The sequence below is a fragment of the Panonychus citri genome, unplaced genomic scaffold, assembly GCF_014898815.1.
Source record: "Panonychus citri isolate SS breed McGregor unplaced genomic scaffold, ASM1489881v1 Contig00138, whole genome shotgun sequence".
NCBI lineage: Eukaryota > Metazoa > Arthropoda > Arachnida > Trombidiformes > Tetranychidae > Panonychus > Panonychus citri.
The window spans coordinates 5,113,843-5,138,740 of record NW_026515543.1 but is presented as its reverse complement, the minus strand read 5'-3'; the positions used below and the strand labels follow the sequence as shown (position 1 = coordinate 5,138,740).

The 24,898-nt window shown below is 29.2% G+C and overlaps 1 protein-coding gene across 6 annotated transcripts in view; it reads right to left on the bottom strand.

The window, feature by feature from the left end:
- Window positions 1–4,661: 4,661 nt before the first annotated feature.
- Window positions 4,662–24,898, bottom strand: part of LOC128393311 (ETS-like protein pointed) — a 50,788-nt gene continuing 30,551 nt past the window's right edge. For 5 of the 6 annotated variants that reach the window (XM_053353463.1, XM_053353461.1, XM_053353462.1 and 2 more), the window contains 6 exons: window positions 22,759–22,875; window positions 20,825–21,025; window positions 17,669–18,502; window positions 7,486–7,794; window positions 6,353–7,375; window positions 4,662–6,173 (listed from right to left, as the gene is read on the bottom strand). In XM_053353463.1, the coding sequence (XP_053209438.1) occupies window positions 5,833–6,173; window positions 6,353–7,375; window positions 7,486–7,794; window positions 17,669–18,502; window positions 20,825–21,025; window positions 22,759–22,875 (2,825 nt within the window). In that variant the 3' untranslated portion in view covers window positions 4,662–5,832. The remainder of the gene's footprint in view (window positions 6,174–6,352; window positions 7,376–7,485; window positions 7,795–17,668; window positions 18,503–20,824; window positions 21,026–22,758; window positions 22,876–24,898) is intronic. The other variant, XM_053353460.1, reaches the window with a different exon arrangement.

Here is a 24,898-nt window from a genome sequence, read left to right as displayed (position 1 = left end):
TAGTTTTTTCTCATATTTTATTCTGAAAATTCTGAATCCATGAATAGCATGTTAACCATTGTTCATTCAGAATTTTTAATTCATACATGAATACTCAATCTGTTCAGATAATTTGGATTCTCAATTCAATTGGGAACTTTGATCATATTGATTGTGAATCATGGTGACGATGATGATGTTGGTTAGAGTTGATTAATGTTGACAATTTAAAATTAGTCTCGCTTCAACAGCAACAATTTAAATCCCAAATCAGATTGTAGTTATTATCATCAGTCAATATACTCGAAAACCTTTTCACAATTTTGACCTTTTTCGGGTCCAGGAAGTGGCTAAGATGATCGTTACTCGATAATGTTCAATTATCGATCAACTTGATGTTATCAATAATTGTTCATACAATTGGAATCAATTGATTTGGGTGGACAATAAAATACAATAAAATACTTACAACCATTAAACAATATAAATTGTTATCAATAGTTGAGTGGATTGTGAAACAAGACGAAATATCAGACAATTGTAAGTAAAGGTAAAAATAAAATGACCATTGGTCAAATTTTCTAATTTTTATTTTCGTGAATGAATTGGATAGAAAAAAGAAACTTTCAACAATAATAATAACAAAATGTTCAACATTTCACTTAGTATTAATAAGAAATGTCAATAAAAATGAACAAGAATTATGAAATACAATCATCACTTTATCATCTATTATTTCAATTTGAATTAGATTATCAGGATAATAGTAAAATTTTCCAAGAAAAATTCTCAACTTATCCCATACTAATAATGATGGTTCACAGTATTTTCCATGTTATCTGTTAACTCAAGTTCCAAGTTGATGATAAAATTATCGGAATAAAAGAGAAGAAGGAAAAAACCAAAGTTCTGTTTTCATTTGCAGATTATCAATGAGATTTTTTCGTGTAAAGCAAATGACACCATGAATTCTGGTTGATTACTGATTGAATTAATCATCATGAACAGATAGAGAGTCAACCTGATGAGGTGACAATAATCATGATGATGTTATAAGTACATATTATTATATGATGTGTATAAAAAGCTTTTATCAACTGTTAGGAACTGGAATTAACTGTTACCATTGTAATTATCATAATGGCTTATGGTTAATGATTGTGTCTGTTGGTGTTGTTGTTGTTGTTGTTGTTGTGGTAGTGGTGTTGATGGTAGGTGATAATACTGAATAGTTTGGAATTGTTCGGAAAGGATAAAATATCAGGGAGAATATTTTTTTCCAGGCTGTTATCATGACGATGAAGATGTTTGAAGAGTAAAGAAAGTGGGTAGAAAGAGAGACAGATGAAAAAAAGAAAGTTGATAAGATTGATGATTCAATCAATTTGGATGAAGATGAAGATGATCAGGATGATTACCTGAGTAAAAGTGATAAGAAAATTCAACCAGAACTTTTTTTGTATTTTTTCTTTCACTTTGTTATAATCTAAGTGACGAAATATTATTATTATTACTTACCTACAAATGTTTGATGATGATGATTATCAACTGAATTTCATGGTGAAAGTTAACATAGATTGATCATTAGACTGAATTCTTGAAAGTTCTGAGAGAAAAACTCAGAACTTTTCTTTATTCCCTTTGTGAGAAAAGTTTTTTCTCCTCATCGTCAATCGTTTTCAGTAATTACGAGATTAAGATGATCTGGAATAAGATTATAATGTTTTTTTGTCGATTATAAAGTTTGGTTTTTCTGCATATGTGTAATTGGAATGGGAAAGAAAACTAATCGAAAAAGGAAAAGGAAATAAAAATATTGCCTCAAGGGTAAATTGCCCGCTGGGAGTTTAGGTAATTAGACAATTTAACCCTTAACCTGTATAGTTAATTGTGTTTCATGTAACAATATAATTGACGATAACAATGGTGATGATAAAATAGTTGTCACAATTAAAGGAAACACAGATAAGGAGCCAACTAAATCAACATCTCCATGGACTTTATTGTCTTCAATTTAGTTAATTGCCTTCCATTAGTTATTAATCTACCAGCACAATTAAAAGGCAAACAGATGATTAATTAGCTGTGATAATTAGTTTTTAATTTTCTATCACTTTTTCTAATTTATGAATTACTTTTCTCTATCAAAATGTTAACAATTAACTTGGAAATTTTATCTCTAACTTTTGTAAGGATAATCTTGATATTGATATGATAATATAATAATAACAGTTTAGAACTTTTTTCAACTTCTTTTCATGAGATTTTCATGGAAAATTTGAGTTTAATGGACAATGGAGACAAATTTGGAAAACTTTTGCTTTCCTCTCCAATCAATATCATCATTGATTATCTTCATGTGAGAAATGATATACAAATGAAATATGAATTCTCAATCGGATGAATCAAGTGAAAAAAGGAATAAAATTTGTAAGTTCCAAATTTTTAGAAAATCGATCCAACTCTGAACGATAACAATTGAAATCGTATCATCTATGGAGATGTACCATGTCACATTTGCCATGATGATTATTATTTATTTTCTTTCCGATCCTTTCACTTTTTGAATATTCTCATTTGTATTGATATTCAGTCAAATATTGAACTTGAAGCAGAAATAATTGAAATCAGGTCAGGCTAAATACAAGGTAGAGTAGAAATTGGATTTATAAGAATAACTTTGAATCTTATATACATAATATACATTTCCACCCACCACTTAGGTCAACAATTTCCCACCGTAAACACCAATAAAAACCAAATCATTGATTATTGGTGTTCAGTGGAAGGTCATGGAAATGAAATGAAAAAGAAAAATATATAAATTCTAACATTTGAAACTGAAGTCAGAACTTTTTTTCCATGTTATTGGTTGAGATTTTCCTTCAACTTTTCCATTGAAACCAATCAGATTTAATATAAGCATAGATTATTGTTGTATATTTGGTTTAGTTAACAATGGTCAGTTTCTTATTATGAGTGACCATTGTAATCCATCATGTTAACTCATGAGGGAAAATTATTAATATCAAAATGTTTACTTTCCAATAAGAAAACATAATGATGCTCATCTGAGAAAATCAGAATATTAGATTTCATGAAGCATGAAATCTACATTAATATATATATAAATCTCAGAATAAACTGATAATGTAATTATTTCCTTCCTAACGAGTATTAAGAGGATAAGAATTGAAACTAATGAATTTACCATGAATATCAATTAATCTCATGTATGTTGATACATTTTCTCAGAATTTTAATCCAATTGAGATGGAGATTATCATGGTAACATCAACAATATGAGAAGAAATTTTTTATATTCTTTCCAATGGAAACAATTTAATACTCTAATCATTTATACTAAGACTCTTAATTGTTGCCATTTGAATTTATATTTTTATATTAGGTGATGAAGATGTTAATTGTTGTCGTTGCCTTGTTTGCACTCTGCTGGCTCCCATTGCAAACATATAACTTCCTGAAAGACTCATTTCCGGAAATTAACACGTAAGCATAATGAACAACAACAACAATTAAAACATCAAATTAGTCTGCTAATCACAATTAGCTTAATTGGAATGAGGCAAGCAAAAAATAACAAAAACCTAATCATATTCACTGGTTGTTTTGATAACTAATAATAGCAAAAACATATCAACGGATTAACTCACAAGATTAATTTGGATTTGTAATTGATTTTCACTTGTATCTATACATTGAATATTAAATTGTGATTGCGATTAATTGTACAATCAATTTTCTTGTTCCATGATTAAAGTTTTGTTTGTTGTTTTAATTTTTTCAGATTCCGTTATATTAATGTGATCTGGTTCTGTTCCCATTGGTTGGCAATGAGCAATTCATCAGTTAATCCATTTATCTACGCGATTTACAAGGTAACACAATTAGTATTTAATTGTCAAGTTTTTTAATCTCAATTTCGTTACAATTTAATTCAGATTTTTAATTCATTTTTTTTTCACTCTTCACAATCTCATTCAGATCTCATCAGACTCATCCAGACAAGATTAATCCTCTTAATTGGTTGTTAATCCATGTTGATTATCAATGGGTTCACATTTTTAATGATCTCATTTAATTATCTAATTTAAGATTAATTGTAATAAATTATTTATCTTTTCAAATATTCATAAACTTTTCCAATTAATTTAAATTGCTCTTTCATCCATTAGTTTGAAGGGAAATTAATTCAACATTCAAATAAAAAAAAACCAGACAAACCTAATGAATCTCTTAACCTATTAATGGAAACATCAATTAATCATAATGATAACTATTAAGTGGTTAATTGAATGTAATTAAAACTAATCATGAAAAAAGAAAGAAAAAATTCTGAAAAACTGATTAAATGTTACAAAAAGATAGAGAGAGAACGTTTCTGTTAGGTGGCGCCATCCATCGGGTAGAATTTGAACTTTTCTTAGAATAAAATTTTTTAGTCTCTTATTAATTTAAAATCTCGAAGAAATTAAGCAATTATAATTATGGAATTGATTAATTTTCCTAGTAATTTAAATTAAGAATCAACTCGAGCATCAGGTTAATGAGAAAATTGAAATCTCTAAACTTTTGTTGAATTTTGAGTTTTTTGTTTTGAATGAAGTAAAAACAAAATCAGTAAAATCCGAATGATTAATTTAAATAGATAAACAATTAGCTAATTGTTGGCAAAAAATATACTTTATATATTTCATTTTGTCTTCGTATGTATAATATATATGTATTATTTACTCATACAGAGGTTGGTTTTTTTGTTCAATATTATTTTTGCAAGTTTTTTTTTATGTTTCCATCCAATTGTTGATATTTCAATTGGTGCTGGTGTTGTGAATATAATAAAAATAATATAGTTAATAATAATGATATAATAATAATAATAATCAAAAATACAATAATAATAATAATACAGAGGCTTTTTGTTTGTGTGTTGATTTTGTGATTCTTGGTGTGGTGTTGTTGTAGTGTATATGTAAGTGTGTGTGTGTGTGTGTGTGTGTGTGTGTTGATGTGTATGTGCCAACCAGGTAAGTTTCAGATTATACGGTTTGGTATTACAAAGGTATTGTTATTATTATTATTGTTTGATTAGAGAGAGAAAAAATAATTGATATTGTCTTTGTTCAAAAATTGATGATGATGATGGTGGTGATGATGTCGGTTATTGATTGATAATTGATAATCAATCAGTTTGTCGTTGAATCGGTGAGTTATTTACAGTTTAAAATCAACAGAGAGGAAATTTGAATTTCCGAAAATAAAAAAAAATTGTCGATTTGAGGTCACTTTTTTTTGCGTTTTTTTGTCGTTTTGTTTTACAATTTTAAGACACTTGGTGTTTTTTTCATTAATATATATGTCGTCGTCGTCGTCGTTGATCAGGTCATAGTGATTGTTTGTCTATGTGTTAACCGGGGAAAGGAAGTGATCATCTATTGATAGTCAATTGATTTCGTATCGATTGGTGATTAATAAAAAAAAAGAGTCGTGATTCAATCTTTGTGCTTGATTGTGGTGATGATTAAGTTTCTCAATTTTCATCTTTGGCATCTTGACTTGATTATCTTTAAGTTGTTGGTTTTTGATCATCTTTCTCTTGGTTGGTTGGTCAGTGTCTATTTATATGGGTACCAATGCTTTTGAGCGAGTGTTTTTGTTGATTTGATTGGTTGGCGATCGTTAACCGAAACTGATTAACAAGTCGAGATCAAGATTGTTTGTCCATCTCCATGGTGTGTGTGTATGTGTTTCTCTCTGTGTATGTTTGTTGTGTCGATTTGTTGTGAATGTTAAAGGTTTTCGATGGGGCTGAATATAAGTTTATCTCTTTCTTTAATCTTCCATTTTTTTCTCAGTCTTCAGGTCAACCAATCGGTGTAACTCTTGAGGTGTATAATGAAGTATCGATTGAAGATCACAGACAAACTTGTACACATATCGTTTACCTGCCGTCTTGTGGATAATATTTTTATCATAATAATATCTTAAACCACGGCTAAGTTTCTCGTAGTTCATTTTGGGCTTATTTTTACGAATACCCCATCGTCGGGCAACCTCATCAGGTTCAGTTAATTTGAATTCCCAACCATCACCAGTCCAGGAGATGAAATTTTGGCAACTCTTGTCAGATAAAAGTTCAAGTAAAAATTGCCATAACTGAATTGGTCCAGATCCTAAAGAAAGAGAGAGAGAGAGAGAGAAATTCAGAACAAATAAAAACAAACGATTAGCGATTTCAAATGATAAATTGATAATAAAGTTCTAATAATATAAATTGTTCAGTGTGAAACTAATTGTAATGATGAAGCCGAAAGCTTCATGCAAATAAACAAATTTGATTTGATTAATTTACCTGCAAGAGCTGCAGCTTGAATCACTGGTTTACCGCTTGGGTCATTACCGTTTGAAATTATACTTCCAGCGGGTGATAAGGACGACGGGAATGATCCCGAAGACGGAGACGCTGAACTGAAACTGTGGTCTCGAGAGTGTACCCCATTGTAAGGTGAATGTTGGGCTTGAGGTTGGGCTTGTTGATGATGATGGTGAGCATGTTGCTGTTGTTGATGGTGTTGTGCGACTTGAGTTTGAAGGTGTTGCGGAGATGATAAATGCTGTTGGTGTTGGTGAAGGTGTTGAGGCTGTTGCTGTTGTTGCTGATGGTGTTGTGGTGATTGATGTTGATGGTGGGGTGTATGAAGGTTTGATCCTGTTAACTGATGATGTGAAATTGGCGATAAATGAGCTGGATGGAGTGAATGATGAGGATGAAGTTGTTGTTGGGGATGTTGTTGAGTTAAAAGGTGTTGATGTTGTTGCTGTTGTAAATGACTATGGTGATTATGACTGAGATGATGTTGTTGTTGTTGTTGTTGCTGATGATGAGCAAGTTGAGATGTTGGATGAGCATGTTGTTGTTGTTGTTGTTGTTGTTGTTGACCACAATTAGATGTACCATTGGCACTACCATTCACCGAGCCAACAATTGAATCGTTAGCATTATAATTAGTTGAATTACTTGTTGATTTACTAGAATTACAATTACTAGAATTACTAGAATTTGAACTATTAACACTATTATTAACAGAGGGATTATTATTATTACTAGAATTATTTAAACTATTATTATTACTATTACAAGAATTACTTGTATTATTATTACTATTATTGGTATTATTATTATTAGCGTTATTATTATTGGTACTAGATGAAGATCGACTTGAGCCTGAAGATGAATGTGGACTTAATTCACTGGCCCATTGTTCAGGTGAAGGTGTGGGTGGAATTGATGAAGGCACCGTTTGAAATGAATTATCGTACTGATGAGAACCATAAGAATTCATTAGGTCAAGTGAAGTTATATCAGAGTATCGACCTTTGTGAATAAAAAATTAAATAAAGAATATCATGAATTCAAAGTTAGAATTGATTTTTAATTGATTGATAGATTTTATTGTTGAGGAAAAAAACAATTGATTAACTTACCTCGACTGTTAATTACTTCAATGTAGGGTGACTTTGATGTGGTTACATAGGTTGATGAATATTTAGATTCACTTAGCATTGTTGGTCCAACAACCGTTGAATAAAATTCTGACCCATTATCAAGGTAAGATGCATGAGGTCCAGTTGGACCTTCGAGTCCATAATCAACAGTATCATCACCATAATGTTGACCATTGTTATGACCACCATTTGAGACATCATTGCCCACACCAACTAGACCATTGACCATATCATCATGACCAATGTCACTTAAGGTATGCATGGATTCAGTAAAATGATTGTAGGCACCTAAAGATAAATAAGATGAGGATGATGATGATGATGATGAACATGAAGATGATGAAGATAAAGATGATGGTGGTGAGGGTATTGTTGTATTTGATGATAATAAGGTTGATGTTGGCATTGTGGTGATAATCATGATGAATATCAAAGTGTAAAAAAGGCAACAGGTAACCAAAGTAATGGAGACAAAATGAACAAACCAAATTGGTGATGTTAACAATAAGGAACCACAGATGATTAAAAGAAAAAAAATAATCACAATTAATATTAATTGTTGTAAAAAGTAACGATAATTTAGGTGGTTAAATGATTTTCTTATTGATTCATTAACAAAAGTCCATATTGTTATCATGAATGAACAAGATGAGAGTAAAAAAAACAATAAAATCGTTGAAGTTTCAAAAATAATAAATAGTAATGATGATTAACAAAATAATAATAATAATCAACTATGTTGAAGGTGTGTAAAAAATTGATTGTTGTTGATTATGAAAAAAATAATACTTAATGATGATTAAATTTTTTCACAATTTAATGTTAAACAACAGGTAACAAAACATTGTTGTGATTGTGGTAATATAATAATTATTTTATCGTTGATTGTTGTTGTTGTTGCTTTGAATGAGAAATATCAACTAAGAATCAACTTGGAGTGAGTAGTAGTGGAGGGAGTCGAGGGAGATGATGATAAAGTGAAAAAAGAGTGAGAGGAAGAGAGAGAGAGAGAGGGTGGGAGAATGAGAGAGAAGTGATTTTCTTCTCGCTCTTTCTTCTGTCGTTCTTACTACTGTCTACTTTTCTTTCTTTCTTTCTTTTCTCTTTCTTTTCTCTTTCTTTATCATCCTCATCATCATCTTTTTTTTGGTGAGAACCTATACTTTTGCGGGTTTAGTCCAGTATAAAATAAGAATGATGATTAAAAAGAAAGAGAGTCTCTCTCTTTTTTTCTCGTGTTACCTGAGAAGCTAATGAGAGAGAGAGAGAGAGAGAGAGAGAGAGAGAGAGAGAGAGAGAGAGAGAGAGAGAGAGAGAGAGAGAGAGAGGCAAGAAGAGAATTATTAATAAGACAGAGGAAAAAGAAAGAGGATTTAATTTAGACAGAGGAATAAAAGTAAGAGCATCTTCATCTCCATCATTTAAAATATAAACTCTAAAGTCTATGAATGAAGAGGAAAAAAGTTTACACAAAGAAAATCATTGATTCTCTTTCTTTTTTCTCTGTCTTTTTCTTTTTGCTTCTCATCTTCATCATTATCATTTAAAAGAAAGAGGAAGAAAACTCTCTCTCTCTCTCTCTCTCTTTAATTCTTTTTGTCTTTCTTTTTCATCCTCATCATCTCTTTCTCAGCATATGGTAACCGAAACATATTCATTTCTAACACATTATCATCTTATTATTTTCTCATCTTCATCATCTTCTTGACCTTTACACTTATCATCCAATCTCAATGTCTTTCAGGTCAATTATTTAGAATGACCATTCCGTTGATTGTCAACAATTAGTCGATCATAATTATCTTATAACAATTAACTAAATTGTATTAGTTAGATTTTGTCGTTATGATTGTTAAACTAATTTCACTTTTCTTTAAATAATTTAAATTTTAACATTGAATTTGAATATAATCACATAAATTCAACCAACTAAATCAACTTAATCATTAACAATTAACTGTATTGAGAGAGAGAGAGAGACCTTGTTATATAATGATAATCAATTACAGTTTATTTTTAGTCAATAGATAAGAAAAAGCAATTTAACAATTTACTAATTGTAAATCATTTATTCATTAATACATTTCTGAAAACTACATAACATTGACAACAAATGATTTAATTTATGATTTATGATTAACAATTTAACTTGATTTTTCAAGGTAAAGTTACAACGACTCTTAATTGTCGTTGTTGATTGTTGTATTGTTGATTAGTAATAATTTGTCAACAACAATCAATGACAAGTTAATATACAATATGAATTTTGTTTTTCTTACTAATCACAAATTGTTATTTTCAATTTCAAGCAATTAACTAATCAATAAATCTGCAACTAAATTAACTTTTTCTTTTCCTTAGTAATTTAAAAATTGAACTAAATTAACTTTCCAATGTTTTGTATTGTAAACTTTTTTGTCTACTTTTGTATTAATACATTTGGGTTCCTGTTTTGAGGTTAACAATTAATGATGTTCATTAGAATTAGTTAATTGTTGATCACTAATCACAATTTATTTTTTCCTCTTTCTAAGGTGATTAACACAATTAAAGCCAATAATCAGTTAATTGTTAATGGTTAAGTTTATGTTCACAAGTAAATCCTTGGAAACCCAATTTCAATCTGATTGTTAATCATTTGAAGGATTAAAATTGTTCATTATTATTATTAATAATAATTAGTAAACTAAAAATATAATTTAATTGTTATTAATCAGATTAGTTAAATTAACATTTAATAATAATCATAACCATATTTACTTTAGGTTAATCATTTCCTAGCAACTTCATTTAATACAATTAAGTTAATTGTTAGGGTTTTACTTGTATGATTTTATATTATTAATTGTTGCTTAGCTTGTATTATATTGATGATAATTAACCCAATCTAATCATAATCAACTCTCTGGTTTAATCAATTTAAAAAGGTTAAATTGTTTTTCGTTCAAAGTTCAATTGTAATGATTAAACCTCAACAATTTACCAATTATTATTAAATGATCACCTTGATAACCATCATTACAATTAGAATCATTTTTCCAACAATTAAGTCTCAAATGTCTGATCAATTAAAGTTATATCTTGTAAACTTTAATCATAGAGAATCAAACAAATTACAATCTAATTAACTGATAAACAGAGTTAAAATTATTGAGATAATCAGTTGATTAGTGTAAACTAAATTATTATACAATATTTTAGTCTAAATCATGAGAATCAGTTAATTTTGTTTCTATTCAATGTGATGATGAGTGAAAGTGATTAAGTCTCATGATTATTAATACATGTTCATATGTGTTTACAATTTAATTATCAAAGATTAGATTAAATATAATTTATGTTCATTCATGAGAATTACAATTAATCATTAACACTGATGATTAAGATGATGAGGATAATATTTACCAATCAAATGTTACTATTGAAAAGATTCCTCATCATAATCAGTTGATTGTTATGATTATTATTGTTATTGATCAATAACAATTAAAAATTAACAGTAACTAATTTTAATTGATCAAAATCACCAAGGAATAAGTATAAAAAAAAATGAAACAGAATCAACTTTTCAATAGTGATTAATAAATTGTTGTCATGATTATCAACATGATTATTAGTTAGTTAGATTTAATTGTGCTAAATGATAAAATTGGCTTATTCACAGCCAATCAAGCCAATTTAAGTTAACTAATTTACCACCAACAATGAACAGTTAACTAACTACACTTGATTGGCTTTTTGTTTGTTTGTTTGATTGTTGTTAAATTGTTGGGCTTCAATTAATATTAACTATAAACATTTATTTATCATTTATTATCATTATCATCAGTAATAATAATAATCATCAAGAATCGGAATCAAGTTGATTAGTTTAAATTGTTGAATCTGTTGCTTTGTTTAGCTGATTAGTTGATTTAATTGTTTAATATCAATTCTGAGGATGAATTTTGATACAAATTGTGTTTTTAAAAACATCAGCAACATGAGTGTTCAAGTTTCACCATGAGATTAGGATTAAGATTAGGATTAACAAGTTAATTTGGGAATATGGAGCAATTTCTAGTGAAAGATGATGATGATGACAAAAAGTTTTCTATGTGAAAGAGAAATCGTTGTCATCAATTGGAGAGGAAGTGGCGAAGGTGATTCATAATGATTAGGTCAAGTTTGACCCGAAGGGGTCAAGCAATAATTAAGGATCGTCTCTCTCTCTCTCTCTCTCTCTTGATTCAAAATTTTCTCAGATTTTAAGTATTGAGTCTCAAAGCGTATCGAGATGATAGCACCTGTCGGAAGAGATGCCTCCCTTGTTTCTTATCTTCCTCCTCCTCCTCTCGTCATCATCATCATCATCAGCTCTCTCTTTATCCTCCTGCACTCTCTCTCCCTCTATCTTAACCCCGATTACCTTGATCGTATCAACTATTCGAGATGTCATTTTAGCCGTTAGGTTTTTAAATTCATTTTCATTTCAATAGTAAGAAAGAAAGATGAAAATGATGATGATGATGATGATGATAAAGATGAAGATGAGAGTAAGAGCAAAAAAAAAGTCTTACAAAAAGTCACCGGAAGCTATTGCTCCCTTAGCCTCTCTTTTCTCCACCACCATCATCTTTGGAGGGAGAGTTAAAAAGCTCCTCTGTCTCTCTGTAAACTTCCTTTTAACTTTCATCTCTTTTTCTCTCACTCTCCATCATCATCATCTCTCTCTCTTTAAAAACTTGGTTACAGTGATTACATCTTCTTCTTCTTCTTCTACTACAAACATCATCTCCCTCAACCTCCTCTCCAAATCATTCATGAGTGACCCAGGTAACCGGAACAAGTACTTACAAGTAATAGTAACTTTTTACTCGTAAATAGTAAAAACTTTCATTGAGAAAAAAAAAGTTTGCCAGAAGAAAGTTTATCTCTCTCTCTCCCTCTTTCTCTCTAAGAAAAACATAACAAAAGAAAGAGAAGACGAAAATGATGATAATAATAATAATAGTAATGATCATGATAATGATAAAGACGAAAAAAAGATGAGAAATTAAAGTGAACCGAAACCGTTATAAGGTGACTGGGCCAATGGGCAAAGATACAGAAAGTGAATCAAGTCAACGGGAAAAAAACAAAGATTCATTGGACCATTAATTGTTAGAAGTTAATTTCTCAAGGCAACAATTAACTATTGATCAGTTATTGATGATAATTTATCATCATCTTCATCCATAGTTGATACAATCAACTCATTTTCACTGATACTTTTAATGTTGATTATCATTGATTATGAAAACATTTGGTAATCAAGTTTGTATTGTCAATTAATTTTATCAACTCTCATTGGGGTAATTTAACTTTTAACGATTAATCAATTTAGTTTAATTGTAATGGTTAAACCAACTGATAAATATTAATAAGTAAATTGATTGTTAACAATTAGTTTCAATGAATGTCAATTCAATCAACTGTTAATCATTTCCCTTAATCATCATAAATTGTAAATCTTTCTTATCGCCATCTCTTTATCATCATCATCAACAATTAGTTTTAATTGATAATCAATTAAAACTAATATACAATTGACAAAATTACATATATATAAATTGTACCGTTTATTGTTAATATTATTAATTGTTGTTGTTGTTATTATTATTAATACACTAAATTAATTAATCACTGTGACACTTAATCAAAGACGCAAAAATTAAATCAATCAACAGTGTTAATCAGTTAATCATTGATAAGCTTTAATTGTATCAACTAATTACTTCTTACTAAATGATTAATGATTAGATTAAAATCAATTTAAATGATTACTCTTGATGAGGGATTTGAAACAATGTGACAATTAATATAAAAACAGTTAATTGTTTCAATTGATTTAACAAAAATTTACTAACCTTTTTTTTTGAATATTTGAGTGAGAAAATAATTAGTTAATTGTTATCCAAATTTAATCCGTTTTCATTAATTGTTACACTTTGAACATACACACACCAAAACAATCACATAATAATCAGTTAATCGTTGATGAATTTATTGACAATTTAAGTTAACCACAAAAAAATTAAGTTGAAAAAAATACTGAATAGATTTGATTTTATACTTTAATTGTTGTTAGAATCACAAATATTTAACTTATTTAAAGTTAATTGTTTACCAACAGTTGAATCATAATTTAAGATGATATTAGATTTTACCTTTGTTTCTTAATTGTCACTAATTAATCAACTAATTTAGATAAAAAAACAAATGAAAAGATATCAAAATGGTAAACAAAAGTGGGAGGTTGTGAGTTGGATTAGTAAATGAATGAAAAATTTAGAGAGAAAAAAAAATCGTCATCAAATTATCATCATGAAGGAGGCACAAGATATTTTTACAGTCTCTTGCTAAGCTGTTTCGCCCTCATCATCTTCTACTGCATCTCTTTTACACAGGGTGGACCTTGGATGTTGGTACATATTGTATTGTGATGCTACTAACAAGTTAGAGAGAGAAAGAGAGAGAGAGAGAGGTAAAAGTATCCTTACCCTCCTTCTCCACCTCCGCCTCCTCCTCCTCTTCCGTCCCTCACAATCCTCTTGGTCTCTCTCTCTCTCTTTATTTTCTACTCTATTCTTTCATCATGTGTATACATAAATTTTTTCACTAGACTGTATTTATGCTCTTCTACCATGAGTATAATTTTTTTTAAGGGTCGATACATAATTTTTTGCACAAAAATAACTGTGAATGTATTTTTGTTAGTGTTTTTTACCACAGGGACACAAGAAGGAGGGTGGATGATGGAGGTGGAAGAGGAAGAGCGAGAGAGAGAGAGAGAGAGAGAGAGAGAGAGAGAGAGAGAGAGAGAGAGAGAGATAAAAACATGACCAAAATAGATACGAATGATGGAATGAATCACAAAAGTAAGAGAAAAAGAAAGAGATGAAGATGAAGATAAAGAAGAAAAAAACTGAATAACATAAGACAAACACACTCATACTTTTACATTCCAAGAAGTCGAGATGGAGGAAGATGTTGATGATGATGATGATGATGATAATGGTATAAAGATGCTCAATATGTTGTAGACAATTATATTAACATACTAAATTAATACAAGCAAGAAAAAAGAAAGAGGATGATAGTGATGATGATGAGAGTTCTGAAAAAAAACCAATCGAACTTGAATCCTGAACTTATCCCACCTGATCATCGTCATGATATTTGTGTTAAGTTTTCTTTACTATCAAAAAGATACAAAAAAAATTAAGGTGAAAGATGAAAAATCATCATCATCACCTTCACCTTGGATAGTTGTCATCAATTTGTGATAATACAAAAGGTAAACATCCGTTTTCACCTTGGTCATATGTTTGTTGTTGCAATGTTTTAGATATTGTGACTAATTAATATAAATACTACACATATACTTATTTAATTGTAAACAAATCACCTCAACAATTAACATTAAATTGATATAAAACCAAATTATATCATTAATTTCAATTGTAAACAAAAGACAAAGGCGAAACTAATGATTAAACTATCAACAACACCTCAACCCGAACCCAATCCCGCCGCCACCACCACCCACTGAAACAATAATATTAACAACAATTAATACCGAAAATCATATTGATGATAAAACATTGAAACTATATTCAAGTTAATTGTTTAAAATTAAGCAGAAAATTGAAATAAATTCATGATATATAATGTTAATAACAATACAACCATGATGATGATACAACAATGATGTTGATAAGAATGAAACTTAAATCATTAACAATTAATTCAGTTGTTGAGGTTCAACAAATTCTGTTTCTCCTTCCTATTAATATATATATTAAAATACTACACGTTATTATTACTATTATTGGTTAACTTTATGCAAATTATGTTGAAATATAATAACCATCATTATCTATCAAAAAGTTATGATGATAATGGAAGTTGAAGAGAGAAGAAGAAGAAAAAAAATCAAATTAATTATCTCATTTAATTATTAACAATTTATTCAGTGGATTTTGATAAACAACTCATCGTCATCATCATCATCATCATTATCATCATCTTCTTGGGGCGTTGCGTGATTTTAACATTGAAACGACAATTTTAAATAATAAAATCAACTCTCTAGCATTAGCATCATCATCATCATCGTCACTTGGAGAGATGAGGGGATGATGATGATGATAAGAAGGAGAGAGAGAGCATAAGTCAAGTTCAGAAGCCACTTCCGGTGAGTCTTCAACAACAACATCATCATCTTGAGTCCCCACCCTCTCCGTAGGGTCTGACCTAACCAGAAATGATCATTAGGCGTCAAAACGACAACATCTCGACCTTTAACAGTTTTTACACCAGAAAAACATAGTAAATATTACAGACGAAAAGCTTATAAGATGATTGGGAGTTGGTCTTATTATCATCCAGGTATCATTACCAAATGATGATAATATCATCATTATATTGTTATGATGATAAAAACTCACACACACACACACACATAGACAAACAATAATCTTTGTAAATTATAATCATAATTGTACAATAATAGGTAAATAAACATGAATGAAAATATGATGTAGCTCATAAAGTTTGTGTTGTTGTTGTTGTTTTTTTTTACTTTCTTTAGCTCAAGTCAATGGATTGAGCATATTAAAGCTTCATGGTCATGGTAATCTGAGCGGAAACCAATCCCTAACTGATCGTCCCCACCCCTCATCTTCATCTTCATCTTTATCATCATTATCATCAGGCGTATGCCCAATATCTTAACCGGAAGCTCTATGTGACTCTTAGGCTTTTATTTTTTTTTCTGCTCCTTTCATCTTCCATAGTATTACCTACACAGTAGTTGTTTAGTTGTTACCGGAACCAATTAAATGTAAAGGTAAGTTTATATATAAGGTGGTTTAAAGGGGATGAAGGTGGAAGAGGGTGGGATGATAAGGATGAGGATAATAAACCTAACCCTTAACACTGAAGGACAATTGAAAGAGTCAAATCTATTATTATCAATGGATCAGCCATAGATATACAAATGTAGTATATTAACAACAATAGATTGAGGGGAAAAGTTTTATCTTTGATTTAATCATAATAACAAACAATTAAAGGTTAAACAACATGATTATCATTTTGTATTAGGTATTGACAATTTGTTTTCATCCGAAATCAAATTAAATTAATCATTAAAAGTGACAGTCAAACATAATCTAGAGAGAGAGAGAGAGAGAGAGAGAGAGAGAGATCGAGTCACAGTTTCCGTTTTTGTGACTTCGAACTTTTTTTTCTAGATCGAGTTCTAGTTCGTTTTTTTTTGTTGACTTCGAAATCTGTAAATTGTGTTAACTTTTGTGGTTAAATCATTTACGGTTTTTTCATGCAATTTCTACACTTGATTGTTGTTGATTGTTGATTAAGGTTCAAGAAGAAGCAAAAAAATACTAACTCTTGACCTCGAGAGTTAGCATATGTTAGTAGCCTTGAAGAATTAGTTAGAGTTTTTTTTCATCCTCATCAATGTAAAGTAAGATGATGATGAGGATGATGAGGATGATATTATAATGTATTATGTGTGCATATAAACTTCAACCAATGTCCGAAACTAACAAACTAATTATAAATACAGGAGTCAAAATTTATTCTGTTTTCAAGTCAATGAATCTACAACTATATTACTATTTACTACGTTTTTAACTCCCTCATCTTCACCTTATCATCATCATCATCTTCTTAGGTTGCGTTCTATGTATGCGAGAGAGTATCATGAAAAAGGGATGACAAGCTTGACGTAGATTATAATAGTAATGATGATGAAAGAAACAAAAAAAAAGACAAGAAGATGATAAAAATGATGAGCAAAAATGAGAGAGGTGCTAAAAAAGATAAATAAGAAATGAATATGAAGAAAATGGCGAAAATAAAGAAGATGAAGATAAAAATGATGATGATGATGATGATGATGATGGAAAAAGAAGTCAAAAAACTGGTTCGTTTTTAGTAGTGACCATACCTTAGGTCAACCCCTTAACAAAGTAGCCATTAATTTCAATCTAAATTTTTTGCTTTCTTGTTAACTGGTCAAGTTTTATGTTTTTTTTTGTATCATCATTATTATTATTATTTAAGTTAATTGTGTTTTGTAACTAAATCAAGAGCAATTAAAAGTTAAACATACCTTCCAAGTAGGCTGTTGTTGAGGTTGAAGATGAGGAAGATGATGAGGAAGATGAGGAAGAAGATGAAGTTTGCTGTTGTTGTTGCTGTTGTTGGTGATGATGATGATGACTTGGTGTTGAACTGGATACAACTAAAGTCGCAATTGGTCCTGTGGGTATTGTTGAATTAGTTGATGTTATTAATTGAGATGATGAAGGTGAAGAGGTTGAAGAAGAGGATAAGGATGAGGAAGAAGCTGATGTTGTTGGTGTTGTTGTTGTTGTTGGGCTGGATGAGGTTGAGATAACAGGTGAGGCAGCACTTGGTATCAATATTGATCCTGATGAAGGTGATGCAACTGAAAGTGGTGATGCTACCGATGATGATGATGATGATGATGGTGAAGATGAAGATGTTACTGTTATGGTCACTGAATCTTGGGTTGAAATTGGACCTGATTGATGGAGACGATGTTGTTGTTGTTGTTGTTGTTGATTGAGATGACCAATACCATTGACCAAATAGCCAGAATCTCCTCCTACCAATGATCCATGTTGATGGTAATCATTTTGTTGATGATTAAAATAATCTTCAAATTCAGGTAGACAATATGATTCATTTGATTGGTGGTGGTGATTAAGTGATTCGGATGAGGGTAAAGTTACTGTGGTTGACGTTGTTACCGATGCTGGTGATGATGATGATGATGATGAAGATGAAGGTGATGGTAAAGGAGTTGATTTAATGTTGGTACTTGTTGATGGATTTGTGTTTATCGTTGATATTGACAGTCCATTGGTTAACAATTCAAATGTATTGTTGTTATTGTTGTTGGTACGATTTACTTCAACCTCTAATCAAGGGTGAACGATAAAAAACAAAGTTAATTAAGGAAGAGAAATTTAAACGAAAGAGTTAAAATATCATCTTAATTATCATCATCATCTCATTTTTAATTACTCTTTTTTATATGAGTTTGATGTTTAATCATTACAACAAGACAGATAAATTAACCTTCTAACTGATGATATATATCATTTGATGGTTAAGTCATTAGATTATTATTATTGTTGTTATCATCAATTTAGAATCATTAAAATTTTGTTAATTAACACAATTGTTGACAATTAGAAATGTTCATTAGTCACTTTCAAGGCGGAAGAAGATCCCTCCTAATGATTTAAAGTTAATTATGATTAAAGATCTGATTTTGATCAATATATTTAACTTTCATTTCTCATCAATTGAAATTTGAATTTGAATTTTAATTTTAATTTTAATTTTTACGCTCTTTTTGTTTTAATTGTAATTAGTATGAGAGACTCATCATTAAGATTGAAAGAGAAACCAGAAAAAAAATACAATCAAGAAATTGTGATTTAATTAAAACAATTGATTGATTTAATTCCAATCAGTTTTAATTAGATATTTGATTCTTTGATTAACTCGGTAATTTAAAGTTTGATTTTAATCAATAGGTTTTCACTTTCATTTTATATTATCAACTTGATGATAGTTAATTTTTTTTTTGCTTCATTATTTGATTAAGACGATAAATCATCATGATAATCATCTTGTAATGATGATTAGAGTTTTGGTTAAGTTAATTAACAATCAAAAAGCTCAAATTAACAGAAAGAGAAACTTTTGTTTAGGTCACGTGACAAACTAAATTAACAGTTAACCATTAATATATAAATTATATTTTCCTTTCAATTGTCTGATTTATAATATAATTTAACATCATCATAATCATCAATTGGTCAGTGTGAACAATTAACTGATTGTAAAGAAAAAAGAAAACAAATAAAAATTTCAAATCACATTGAAAGATTAACAATTAAATTTTTGATAATTGTGCCAATCAAGATACTAACTAATAACTGAATTTATTTTAACGTTCAATTGATTAAAAGTTTGATAATGAGACGAGAAAAAAAAGACAATTAAATACTAGAAAATGATTAACACAATTAAACTTGACCCTTAAATGAATTAATTGTTGTTGTTATTGTTATTGTATTATGATTACAATAAAAAACTAAACTGATTGTTGAGTTTTTTTGTTTGATTGACCAAATTGATGAAAATAAGTGAGTGAAAAAAAAAGGTTTCAAATAACCACACCTACTATCACATGGGTGATAACGTCCATTGACATGTTACAGAATTAAATTATCATCTTCATCTTCATCATCATTTATAAACCAATTGCACTTTATGAGCCTTTATTATCATTTAAAATGATAATCATAACAATAACAATATCGTTGTAACGTTGACGTAACATTAACACGTAGTAACGTTGGAAGATGAAACAAGACATAGAGAGAGAGAGAGAGAGAGAGAGAGAGAGGGAGAGAGACTAAAAGAGGCTCAGATGATGATAATGATGATGATATTTAAGTATAGGATGAAAGAAGCAAGATAATATTACAGAGAGAGAGAGAGAGAGAGACTCAAGGGAGGAGTGGGAGAGGTTGATGGTTGAGGGTTAGAATTGAAAAAAACTTCTAAGGGCTGATGATGAATCGTAAGTATATTTATATTATTACCATTATTTGGCCTTAAAAGAGACAATTTCAATAGAAAATCATCCAAGCGATAACTTATATTGTAACGAAAATTGTCTCTCTCACTTTTCCATGTCTCTCTCTCTCTCTCCATCTCTGTCTATTTCACTGTCTCTCTCTCTCTCTCTCTTTCTTTCTCTCATAATATTCATCATCTCCCTCTACAAGAAAAACTTGTCTTCTTTTATTTATCTATGCAACTATGTTATATTTTCATGCAACCTTAAGTTTTAATTGTTGGACAGCAACAAGTTATTAACCATCATCATCAACAGGTCATAATCAACATCAACATCATCATCACTATTGTTGTCACTATTTGATTGTCAACAATTTTTGTTTATTGCAATTTTTTACCATTATCATGTTGATCATCATTTGATTTTCTGTTATTCATTTCAACGGAAATGGTGAATGAACAACAAAATAAAGCAAAACATTTTGTAATAGTAAAAGAGCAAAAATTACAACTAATCTCAATTTTTATCATTCCAATGTATGACCTGATTGTATGGTAGTGATGATGATGATGATGACAAACAATTAGAAGATAATTTGGTTTGATAATTTAAAATTGTTTTCTATTAATAATAATACGTTACCTTTTAAAAGGATATCTAAATGCTCCCAAAGTATATCTCCCATGTAAGGAGGTGTTAATGCCAAGAATTCATCTTTCCTCAGGTTACACATATCTTTACCTTCACATTTAAGGTTAAAAGTGTGAATACCTTCAAGGTTAAATTCTCGCATTGACCAGTTGAACCAATGCTGGACATCGTTGCAACTCCATTCTCGTGGATCTGTAAAGAGAAAATGAGATAATCATAAAATCAATTAAAAGTTAATCAACTGTAAAAGTCAAGGGTATTTCTTTTTGCAAAATGATTAACAATCAATTGCAATCAATTTACTTAGATTACAATAAAGATAAACGATTCATATTCATTGTTTTCCCTTAATCATTTGCATCTCATAATCAAGGTAATTAGTAAATTGTAAGATAATGATGATGATAAACCCAAAAAAAATATTATTATGGACAAAAGGATGAGAAATTCAATTGAAATTGAAAGTATCTTTTTCGCCCTCACTCATTCACTCACTCTCTCTCTCTCTTCTTGCATCAGGTAAAAAGAAAGGGAAACAAAAGGTAATGATGACAATGAAGATGAAAGGTAAGAAGACAGGTAAGTTACTAAGATGATGATGGTAAAAAAAGCGAAAGGTATAAGCGTGAAAAAGTCAAGTCTACACCTTCAAGAATATGGATCAAGGTTTACCTGGTCTATTTACTATCGTTACAACTTGTTGGGCCTGATAAATGTAGTAAAAAAAAAGGTAACCAGGTAATGGAGTTGAAAAAAAAATTGATTGAGCTTTTTACTTGATTATTATAATTTCAATTTCTAACATTAAACACCACTGACAATTATTGTAGCTGTGAGTGTGTGTGTGTATATCATGTTGGTGGCTATTGCATGGTTGTCAAACCTCATGTTGATTAGTTGATTGAAACTACTTCCAATCAAACACACACAAAAACACACACTGGATGTTATGGTGGAGGTGGTGATGGTGATTGTGACTGTGTCTCATTGAAGGACTGATAATATCAGGTAAATACATGTATTGAAAAGTATAACTGAAATAATAAACATAAAAGATATGTAAGTGAAATATGATTGAAAAAAAATGAACAGGTAAGACTGAGATCGACTTGGTTGACACGGTTTCTCATTTAGTTATTATCATTATCAAGTATTAGCATTATTATTATTATTATTATAATTATCATGATTAGTATTGTGACAAACTGTATAATCTGACCTTAACCTGATCACTTAAGCAATCAACCATTAGGCCAATTAAAAAAGTGACGACGATAACTTTTTGATACATGATTAAGTGACTTTATTTGAGAGTTGGAGTGATTTTTTTTAATACTATTACTGTAACTTAACCATTCAATTTACCTGGTGTAGTAATTATTATTAGCTAAATTTACCTGTTCAAGTTAAAAATTGTACATATTTATAACTACAACTGAATCAATTGAATCAATGGTTTTTGCTGATTTTTTTTTCTCTTTAATATTTGTAAGAGTTGGACAATAACTTATAATCAATTGGAAATACATATATGTATATCAAAAGATAGAGAGCAAGTGAGTGAGCGAGTGAGTGATGATTAGGATTGAGAAAAAGTCACCAAACTTTGAACATGGTGAAAAAAAACTGAACAGTCATGAACAAATACTTTTCAATGTTGCATGAAGTAAACAACATGATGGATAACAATGATTACGATGGAGAAAAAAAAATAAATATAATTTCAAGGTTTTCAACTCGATTTCTTATTAATTGAGTGTTGGTGCAAACGATTGGGAATCAATGTTAAATTGTTGCAGTTTCATCATTGAAAAATGTACGTTACGATTGCTGACCAATTGAAATCATATACATTTACGGGGTTATACTTATATTGTATTAATAGAGATGCAAATGATTTAGTTAATTGTTGGTTAATTTCTTACCTTTGGGAATGTTTAAAAGTTCTCGTTCCCTTTGGAAACTACTGAAACTCGCAATTAAGGCTTGATTCATCTTCTGATTGGTTCCTGGAGTAAGAGGAGGTACCTGAGCAGGTAAATCTGTAATAAGAAGATGAGAGGGAGAGAGAGAGAGAGTAAATAATCATGGTTATCATCATGTTTTATTCAATGAAATTATTGATGAAAATCATTTCATATTTTTATAGATTCTGAATGAATCTTGATCTTGGTTAATCAATGAAATCATGGGCTAAGATTTGTCTCCATTAATTAGATTGGTTGATTAACTGAATCGTTTTCTTGAGTGACAATTGATCATAATTGAAATTTGGTTGATTTTTTTGTTGTTTTTTTCGTCATTTTAATTGTTATGAAAAAAGCCCCTGAGGCAAAGTTTCAGCTATTAATTGTTTTTGGAAAATTATTATAATCCAACAAACATTGTTGAGCTTTTACTTGTACGTGATTAAGTTAATCACTTTTGGCTACAATTAACTCAATGATAACAATTAATATAATCTTAAATTATCAATTAGCTTCTTAAGGATTATATAAGTTTATTAGAAACTAAATTAAATTTGATTTCTCTCTCTCTCTATTTTAGTTGGTTAATTGGTAAAACTTTTCATTGAGTGTTAGTTTCTTAATTAACAATCAATTAATCATTTCAACTGTTGGCCAATTCAATAATATTCAGTTTCAGTGTTTCTATTTAAACAATTAACTTTAATTTGGTAATTAAATTAATATATAAAACTGATTAAATCTGTTCTAGTTTGTGTTTAACTTTAATCACAATAATGTTAAATTTAATTGTTATGATAAATTAATTAAATAAAAGGCACAATTAATTGTAGACATTTAGAAAAATATAAAAAAACTTTGATTTAACTTTGATAATTAAAAGTGTTTTATAAATAACAATCAACTAATTACAATTAATTGTAATATTGTGACAATGATTAATAACATAAATATTAATATCAAAAAGTTATACCAAAACTAACGGTAAAAAAGTTAATTGTAACAATCAAGACCAAATGATGATCATCATTACATACGGAAGTTAATTATTACTTAATTGTGATAAGTTGATCATCACCATCAATGGATAACTTTATGTTTAAACAATTAACTAATTGTGTTAATTCACACAATTAATATTATGATGTAAGGTTAATTGTTTCATAACAATTAAATGGTAGTCAGATAAACTAATATGTATCAGTGATTTTAATTGATTAACTTGAGACTAAATTAATTTAATTATAAAATTATAAACGTGAGAAAAGCAAACCAACAATTAAAACAAATGATTAAAACAAATCTCAACAAGTTAATCATGAGAATCAAAGATTAATTAATAATAATGACAATTAAACAAAACTTTTTTTTGCCAATCAAATCAACAGATCAACAGTTTAATTGTCCAAATACAAATTAATCATATTCATGTTCAAATCTAATGATAATAATAAAAACTTTGATTAGCAATCAAATCAATTATCATAAATCACAGGAGAAAATGAGAAAAACAATTAAAATTGAGATTAAATTGTTCAGCTTAACAATAGTAACAATCAAGATAAAGATCCAAGGTAACGAGACAACAACAATTAACTCAACTAACCTAATCAAGTTAATTAATATGATTAAGATTAAGATAAAGTGGAAAAGTAAACTATCCGTTATCAGAAAAGTTCAGTTAATTGAGTTTCCCCCTGACTGAACATTTTCACGATTCCATAAGTTTCAATGTTAGTTTTTCTCTACCTGAACGTTTACCTGGCGAAGCAGCAAAAAAAACCCAAACAACAGAAAATCTTGTTAATCATTTTAACCCTTTCCTCAGCTTAACCACCGTGAGGATTAACATACACACAGAATTAGTGATAAATTTAAGTGTAACAATCAGTTGATTGTTACACAAATCATGTCTAATAAACGCCTGTCAATTGTCACCTTGACATTAAACTGAAAAACGTATTGAGATTATTGATGAAAAAATTTGTTTCTCACTTTGTTTTTGTTTGTTGATTAACTTTTTTTTTGTATGTAATCAAAACTAATCAACTAATTGTGAAATTAAATTTAACATTAATATCAATTTTTAGTTTCTTTC